Consider the following 9,707-nt stretch of genomic DNA (forward strand, 5'->3'; position numbering starts at 1 on the left):
GCAGAGGTGGTCTTATCTGTGTGACTAGATTGTAGCAGTCATTTAGTGGAGTGAATCCCCAGTTCAGTAGCCGAGGGGTTCTTGGAAAGATTGAAGAGTAGCACAACTAAGTTAAAAAAAATAAAAATAAAAACTGTTCTGTGTGATATACTGTACATGTGAACATCTACAGAATTTGAGCCAGTAACACCTGCAAACCACCCTGTGTTCAAAGCTTGCAAACAGCTACCTCAAAGTACAGTAGATCAATGTAAAGTATAGATTGTTCAAACATACTGTAAGTATTCAAATGACTGGAGCTACTAATTAACTAAAAAAAAAAAAGTCAGATAATTAGCTAAACATAAAGCAAATTTACAGATGACATTTACTAAAATACCTAGCTTCCAAGGTGAGGTTGAGGTTAGCTATATAATGGTTAAACAGCTGAAATGAACAATAATTGATGGATGGATGGATGGATGGATGGATGGATGGGTGGATGGAATGGTGCAGTTGAAATGTGCTATTTTACATTGTTAGCTTTAAAAAGTAGGCTACCATGATAAATGATAGAGGTTAGCTAGTATAGCTATGTTAAATGTTTGAAAGAACTAAAAGTAATAGATAAATCCTGAAAAAGCTGTGAAAATTAGCTGGTGAAGTAGCTGTTTAGCCCAAAAAAAAGTGATGGTTAGTGGATGGATGAATTATTAACTAACTAAAATTAAAACATACATTAAGAAAAAGCTAGTTAAAGCTGTTATCTAAAATAGATATAAATAATAAATGGCTGAAATTATATATGTCAGGTTCTCAATTATCCTGGTCATTGTATTTATTACTGTGCTAAATTTGAAGGCAACTGGATTTTATTTTCAGTTCAGTGGTATGAAAAAACAATCTGCAACACTTTTTATACTTAACTAATAACAGTAAATATCCAGTATTAATACACTGGAAAGAGCAAATTTGGAACAAATTGCCTTGCTTGAGCTCAGACAGTGGTACAGTAAGTGCATGAACGAGCATTGGTGAAGTTACTTGTATTTGTATTGCTCAAAGTGACCCAGGGTGCAGCAGATGACTTTAATAGTAGTAAAAGTATATCCATCTCCATGTCTTTGCTGTCTGTGGAGAAGTCTTTGCTAATGGTTAATCTCTTTGATTGAATGTGTGCTTTCCACCTCCTGTCATACATCAGCTGGTGGTGGGAGCCCCCCCAAAAATCCCCACCTCCGCGACACATATCACAGGAGCCCATCACACACACACGTACACTTATACACCGAAGTTCGTCCACAATACATGCCCTGATCTCAGCTGGCTCACAGGCTGAAGGTCATTCTATCGACCCGTTATTCTCTATCATGACAATCTGTTCCTAAATGCCACAGCTGGAGCCCCCCACACACTCTGCTGCCTCCTCTGATAAGGGCAGACTCTCTTCATTGTCTGATAACATAAATATGACACACCAACACACCATCTGAGGGTCCCTGTCTGCACCAGCCAGCCTAATTATATAATTATCCCTTGTCTGATTGTGCCTGTGCAGCTGAGACGAGGGAGGGCCTTTGTGTGGCTGGTGGAATGCGGTGTGCTTGGCATTTTTCAGCAAAAGGGCAGCTTTCTGGAGGCCAGTGCCAAAGGAGAGGAGAGGAGAGGAGAGGAGGGTGAGATCACGGCTGCTGGTGCCCACTCTTCTTTTTCTCTCTGTTCTGTCTGTATATCACTCAGTCCATCTTTACTGTCTTTAGGATCAAGCTCTCTAACTCTTATGGACAATCCCATCCCTCTTTCTGAGTCCATCATTCTCCCCCCCTGGCACCACCCCAGTGGTGGCACTCGCCAACCGTTCTCCCCGACACTTAACTGCCCGTCCTCCCTAAGCCTTCAAGTTTGGCAAATTGTCTTGCAGATAAAGTGGCCTTTCGACATGGAATGCGCAGGATTTGGTTCTGCAATGATAAGAGCTGACAGGTCGCACTGTTACAGAGAAGCCGAGTGGCTGAAGGCGACCACTCTCGATGTCTGATAGTGGACTTGGAGGCGACTGCTCCGCTGCATGATAGGAAGGCTTTGCTATTGTTTCTGCTCAAGAGCTGTTGAGGGGATAAGAGAGACGAGAGCACGAGCAGGTGTTAGGAGAGATTACAGCGCGGGCCGCGAAAGCATGCCTGCTATTACCTCCTTCTTGAATCAAAGTCAAAAGCAACAAGGCGGGTGTCACATAAACCATGTTCTCTTACACTACAATAGAGGATCCAGACCTTTTTCTGACATTTAAATCAAGGGCCTCCCAGTCTTCGCATGTCGCTCCTGGTGATTTTATGAGTTTTACTACTTTATCAGAAGCCTTTTATACTCACTAATGAAAACAGCAGGGTTAAGGGTATTTTGGCGCCAAAGCTCTCCCTCTGAATTCCTCTGTACGAGTTGCTGAATAATTCAAAACATTTTGTCATTTCAGCAAAAAAAAAAAGAAGTATCAAAAGTTTCAAAGTGCAGTTTGTCTTGTACGAAACTGATTTAAAATATCCACACCACCTGAGGTGAAGGGTTTGTTTGCGAGATGAAACAAACCAAGTTTTCTGGTTTTTAAATAATCGAAAAGTTATTTTGTCAAGTTAGAGTGACCTGAAGATCGTATTGCCAGTCAACTGCAGTAAACAAGTTTATTAGAGACCTGAGACAGCATTGTTTAACCACCACAAGTGTGGGTAGAAAATCTGCATGTCTGCAGCAGAAACACGGATAAGTAGCAGCACTTGAGAAATTCCCATAGAATTCCGAGCTGTCCGTCTGATCCCTGAGCCCGCTCGTCAAAGCCCCCCTCTGGTGATCACACAGCATGGAGTATGTGAAAGAATGCTGTCGGGACATTGCAGGACACTGGGGGCCCAGTATTCCCATCTCAAGCTTCCCTAACATGCCCCCAGTAATTTTTTTTTTGAATGACATCGGTGAAAGATACAAACAAAAGTGAAAATCTGATCACAAAGTGCGACGTGAAACGGTGCCAACAGGCCCCAAGACAGTATGTTAAAATAAACAGAGATCTTGGATGAGGGAGACAGTTTGAGTGCCGGAGCCAAGAGAAGGACCTCTCCCACTGTCCGCATTGCTATAGAGCTCCATTGTTTTGTCCATCTCAAATAGCCCTGACAAATTGTGCTGAATGTAGAACCTCTGTCTAAACTAGAGGCATCTTCCAAAAACATGCTGGCACTGTGCCAGAGCTGCATTTTCCCATCAGTGAAATGATCATTGACCGGCGTTGCTCCACAGCGCCCCCATTGGTCAGTACTCTGTGGAGGGCATCTGCAGCATGCAGGTAAGTGGTTATGATAGAAGAAGGGTCTATAGCAGGGGTCTCAAACTCCCGGCCCGGGGGCCACATCCGGCCCGCGGCCCCCCTACATCTGGCCCGCGTCTTGACGTGAAAAGTAGGAAAGGCTGTCAAAGTTAATGCCTTAATGCAAAATGCTTTTAACGGCCCTATTTTTTTTATGCGCAATTAATGCGCTAACCTCGGGCCGCTCGTAGTTGGGGGAAACAGAGAAGCTGCCTTCTCCAGACGTGACCACAGGTAGGCAGTGTGTGCATGTCTGTGTGTGTGAGTTACTACAGTTAGCGCGACACTCCCGTCCCCCGGATATTTCTGCAGCTGGATTCACATGATCCGGTCTGAGATATGTAACTCGTGGACTGAGGAGTCGTCCTGCTGCTCTGCACGTCACACCGACGGTCGTGCATTTGCACTGTGAGGAGTCGCTCTGCTCCGTGGTCCCAGTGTCTCATACACAAACAGTGATAATCCACTGCAACATGTTGCTGTTGCTGTTGTTGCCGTTGTTGTGGTTGTGCGCGACGTAGCGCTGCCACTTCGACTAGCGAGTCCCCCCCCCCCCCCCAATCTCCCGTTCATTCAGCCTGGTGAGGGAGGGAGGGAGGGGTGGAGGGGGGTGGTGTGTGTGTGCGTGTGGGAGGGGGGGGGGGGGTCTTATGATGCAGAAAACTTGCATTTTTCTCCTCATGTTCCTACACTAGAGAACTTGTTCTTCTTGTCACCAAACGGCTGCTCTCTCTCTGACAGCTGATAATACCAAATACCATGAAAATGGTATTTGGAAAGCATGGAAAGCATAAGAAACGTCCAGATCTGGATGTTTCTTGCTTTCCATTCATCTTGCTGGTATTTCAAGCAAAAAAGAAAAATACTATGTGATTAACTCAGGAAATTAAAGGATTACAAATTTTAATCGTTTGACAGCCCTAATTATTGTACAATATTTGAAAATAGACCCCGTTTTCAGAAATATTTGTGACTTTTTTTAATATTCGTCTTGAAAACTTTAGTGGCCCTCCACTGAGATGACAGTGCCAGCAGTGGCCCCCAGCTCATTTGAGTTTGAGACCCCTGGTCTATAGTGAGAGCTCATCATAAGTTTAAATCTTCAGATGAACTGGAGTAATATAAATTCTGGGTAAAATCTTCAAACACTGATTTTTGTTAACAGCTTCTAAATAAAAGCTATTAAAATGTATCTAAAAGGAGACAACAGTTCTTATGCATTACGTCATAGGGTTTTTTTTCTTCCCCTTGCTAACCCAGCATTTCCCTCACCCCTCCATCCTCCTTTTCTGTTCCTCTTCCTCTGTTGGATTACCCAGCTGACAGGTGGAGAGAGAGGGTGAGAGAGACCAGTCTTTTCCTGGTATTCACTGTCTAGGCACTAATCATGAGATCATTTTACAGTGGGAGACAAAAAGAGAATTATATAATACAGAGGATAAAAATACCATGCATGAGAAAATGTTACGGGGATTTTACTTGGGAAAAAAATATCAGAGTAGATGACAATACATGCATTATACATGAGATTGGAGCAGGAATATATATTTGAGGGGAAGTATTCAAATAGAGTTCCTGCGGTGAATGAACGATGCAGAATGAATAATAGTTAAATGGTGCCACCATGTGTTAGTATAAAATTACTGCTAGAGCTTTGAAGTTTTTGAAGGTCAGAGCTGTCCAGTTATTATTTTTTATGAATTATGATAAAACAATAGATTATCATTTAAAGGCAGGCTAATAGACAGGTTAAATATAAAATGAAAAAGGCAAATACATAAATATAATAAATATTAGAAGCTACCCTGTTGATTGAAAGACACTAAAGCAGTAGGACTATATACAGTGATGTATATTAGGAATCTAGCTTTATACATGCATGTAGGCTATAAAGCTAGATTCCTAATGTGTGTGTTCAGCTGAGTGCATTTGCAACATAACTGTTCTCTATAACTGAGGCAGGGCTGCAGTCAGTCTTCAAAACTTGTGCCTGAACAGTGAGGTGGTGGCAGTCGACGTGTCTGAACTCAGCTGCAAAAAGGCCAAACAGGCAGAAGAACAACATGACCAAGGCCCATTCACAGAGAGCAGCCCCAGAGGGATAGCCTGTTCTGGCCAGAACGGCCACTGAAGGAGGGGAGAGTGGTCAAGGAGCAGAAAACTAAAGTAATGCACATAGCAAATCCAAAATTAAAATGTAGTAAAACTTTAGTTATTCACTGTGCTTGCATATACAGTAACTTGAGGTGTGGCATGTTCTAAAACTGTATTTTTAGCTTCTTGCGCCTCTCTGTCTAGTGTCTGGATCTGGTTTTGGCCGTGGTTGCAAATACGTGCTATTTCAAAAATCGATACCGTAGCCACATCTTTATCTCTATTATTTGAAGAACCTACAAACAGGTTAAAAAAGGAAGTTGAGATGGTTAACTTTTATTCAAAGTAATAAATATGTTGAAATTGCTAAAATAATATTTGAAATTTAGATACATACAGAAGGAAGGATACTAATGATGACCAGGATGGTACAGAGGATGCAGCAGGTTGCTCGTATAGGCCCCACCCAGCATCGGTCCTGAGATGGCTGAGCCCTATAGGTTAGAAACAGCTGTATCCAGAAGTAGCCCAGGCCAACAAAGAAAGCCATGCTCGCTCTCGCTCTGACCATTGTGACTACTCGGACACACCTGGATTAATCAGTTTGTCCAATAATGTAAGACAGGAAATAAAAGAGCAGTCTTAAGTTCAGGAAGTAGTGCAGCTGTCCATAGAGCCCAATACTAATCTAAAAACATTTATTATCAATGTGCTATACATAATTATTGGGGAACATTGGGCTCTGTGGGAGTGTATAGCTTTGAATGCTCCACTGTATGTACTTTTATACTGTTGTATACTTTAAAAAGGGTCAGTAAAAGATCCATCTGGTGTCACAGTAGAACATAAACAAGCTCACGAGTCCTGTCTCTCCTCACAATGAGAAAGAATTACAACATAGATAGCTGGTTACCAGCTGGCAGCTGGTACCTGGTATCTGATAGCTACCAGCATCCCACCACATCTCAACCATTTGCATGTTATAGTCCAAACATAAGTGGTCCAACTGCACAATGTTGCCCTGAGTCAGCAAACGACAAAATCACAATTGTGGTATAAAATAAATAGTGTCCTTACTCAATTACATATGGGTGGTTGACATATAAGCCGAAAAAAAGATTTTTTTTAAAACTTAAAATATTATCCCTGAAAATTACTTTTTTGTGTCGTCTTGACTCTACACATATACATGTGTTCTTGAAGATTTTGCATCAAAATTAGCATTTTTTCATCAATTTGCTGTATCAGTGCCTTAAATTGTCATACGGTGTGACATGAAAGCTATGTTATATAAAATGAAAATGGGGTACTTTTTTCTTTTCTAACTGACTGCATCATACATTTTAATCATGACTGATTTGATATTAAACATTTCCTTCTGAAAATGTATTATACTTTGGATTATTTTTCAAAATTATCATACAAAGGATGACATCGCTCCTCAATCTTTCAAGATATTTTAGAATAATTCTGTTAAACCTTGTAATAACTCTAACATAATGCTTGAGACTCTTGGTAGTTCTATTTTCCTTGTGGTCTATGGATATTTTCACAATTTATCACTAACAAAGCTGTTTTCTTGTCACAATTGTGAGCGTCACACCACATGACATGAGTGTCACACCACATGACAAACTGCACCAAAAATGCAAAAAAGTGTATTTTATGTATTTGACATTCAAACAAAAACAATTGAGGACATATCTTGTAATAAAAAACTGATTTTGGGCACAGGTTACACGGGAATTCCAATTGCAGAACTAAAGTCTTAGAACAATAACATCATCCACAAAACCATGGTCCAATATAGACACATTACATTACATTGTGTACTCAGCATGAATTAGCATTTAAAATCTACTTATGAGTTAATGTGAATATTTTATGATTAAATGTTAACATTTCTACATTAGGACAAAAAATTATCAACACAGTTTTGAAAAAAACATCAAACATTTAACATTATTTCCCAGTCGGGGGTGCTCAGTGGTCAAGTTGTTAGACAATATGTCCCATGTTGGCATACGACTGAAGCCCTGTTTGCCACTTCGACTCCTGACAGAGACGATCCTTTCCACATGTCATTTCACCAGTCTCCTTAAATTTATTTTTAAATAGGATCTGTTAATATGCACAGCATGGCAAATGGTAAAATATGGTTACATGAAATATAAAATTGGAATGTGAAATATTATTTGTATAGATAAAAAAATCTAACATCAAACTTCTTAAATTTGTGTGTTTTGTATATTTATTTATATTAATATTAATGCAAAATAAAGTGAATGTCATATGGTGTGACAGATATGTCATATGGTGTGACTTAGAAAAACCGTCACACCGTTATGACAAAGTGTCACACCACATGACATTCTGCTCAGTTAAGTTGATATATTAGCCAACTAAAAACAGCTAGCCTATAGTTATCATGTTATTCACCACATGGCAGCAATACAAGCATTAATAAGTAATATTTGTGAAAAATAATTATTTTTCATGCAAATAATGTCACACCATAAGACACAAAACATTGACCACTATTGATGATGTCAGATATATTGCTTTTTAAATAAAAATCTAAAAGGCAGAACTCACCTCTTGACCTGGCATACCACTCCAGAGATGTTACTGTAACTTCCTGGTTGAGTGTGGTCCTCTTTATCATTAAGATGTCCAAATTATTGCCCATTCAAAATATACAAAATAGTGTCACACCGTATGACGCCCATTTTGCGGACAAAATGTATTTGGTCAAAACTTGTTTGGACATTATGCACAGACATCAAATCTTTCTGTGGGCTTTAAAAACACCTCATTATTTTATATGCATTGTACAACTATCAAATATTTATAATTTATTTGGAAATATGCTCTTATTATTAAGGTCACACATATGCCGGACAGTCACACCGTATGACATTTTTGATGTTTGGATCAAAATTCTGAGTAGAAATCTTAATACACCACCAACAACTTTGGTATTATTGTACTATATCTTGTCAGAGGAACAACATTTACATATATATTCTTAAAAAATATAATTTTTTATCAGTATGTGACACCCGGACAGTCAGAATTGTGTTATTCGTCAACCACCCATATGCTTCTTCACATGTACATTTGAAACATTTTTTATTTTTATTCAAATTTTAATATGTTAAAAAGTGACATCTACCACACCTTTTGTGAGCACCAAAACATGGTTTGTTGCCAACACCATGCCATAGGGTTAATGATAAAATTATGTAATACAAATGCTGCTGACAGTTAAAATAACTCAAAGTGTGTGTCATCTCTGTGTCCTTAAAAGTCAATAGGAAAATTTCAACATTTTGTACATGTAATCTGCCAGGCTGTAATCTAACCTCTTATACCTTGTAGTGTCATTCCTGCACTCTTTTTTGTGGTTTTACGAACCAGAGCCAGCTACCGAAGCTTACTACACATTTTATCGCTGTGTTTGTTGTGTCCTAATACGCTGAGCTTTCAAAACAGTAGTGACTTCAGTACATTTCCTAAGTTCGGTTGCAACAAGATGATTTATAAAGCATAAATCTCAGTGAATACTCACACCGCCCAGATTCCTGCAGTGCCAAAGAGAGCCAGACAGACGGGTAGTAAAGCCCACAGCCACATGTTGCAGAACAGCTGCTACTTGGTTCATATGGAGGGAAATGTTAAATAAAATAAAAGCTCAAATTTAACACTGTAAATGTAAAATCTTTAGTATACAGCTGCATCACAAGTTCAGAGGAACCAATGCGTGACATACCTGTACTCTGTGCTGATAAGTGGTTTGTTGCTATTATAACTTGAGGAACTTAGCCCACTCCTTCCTCACCATTATCGTAGTGACACTAGTGCATAATGTGAGCTGGGACAGTCCTGCACTTTGTCCCGACGCTGTACACACGCACACACGTGGCGATAAGTTGACTTTGTGTCAGAAGTTTGCAAGGACAATGCTCAAAGGCAAAGGACTGGACTTTGGGCCTGAGGGTGGGGGGTTGATTTATAACCTCTCGTACAAGTTGGTTTCCTGTCCTCAACTGTCTAACACCTCCTTTCTGTTAACTGAAATAACAGTAACTTTAATGAAACTCAGCACTTAATGTATGTGAGTGATTACATAATTAATCACAAATGTGCAGTAATAAAGTGGTGGATTAATAATTCACTCAGGTGTTTAATTAGCATTTTTATACAACGCATGCTGTAAAAGCTCAAGAGGCACGTAGGAGCTTTGGCTCCTGTAGATAAAGATGCCAAGAGCATT

At 39.8% G+C, this 9,707-nt stretch overlaps 1 protein-coding gene across 1 annotated transcript; it reads right to left on the reverse strand.

The window, feature by feature from the left end:
- Positions 1-4,794: 4,794 nt before the first annotated feature.
- On the reverse strand, positions 4,795-9,082 carry tmem150b (transmembrane protein 150B). Its single transcript, XM_085785608.1, has 3 exons — positions 9,003-9,082; positions 5,843-5,994; positions 4,795-5,464 (listed from the first exon to the last, which is right to left on the reverse strand). Exons 1-3 carry the CDS (start codon positions 9,065-9,067, stop codon positions 5,253-5,255), a joined length of 429 nt encoding a protein of 142 aa, XP_085641734.1. The 5' UTR covers positions 9,068-9,082; the 3' UTR covers positions 4,795-5,252.
- Positions 9,083-9,707: the final 625 nt, after the last annotated feature.

The sequence above is a fragment of the Trachurus japonicus genome, chromosome 8 (genome assembly GCF_045865225.1).
Source record: "Trachurus japonicus isolate A0001 chromosome 8, Traja_1.0".
In the NCBI taxonomy this organism is placed as follows: domain Eukaryota; kingdom Metazoa; phylum Chordata; class Actinopteri; order Carangiformes; family Carangidae; genus Trachurus; species Trachurus japonicus.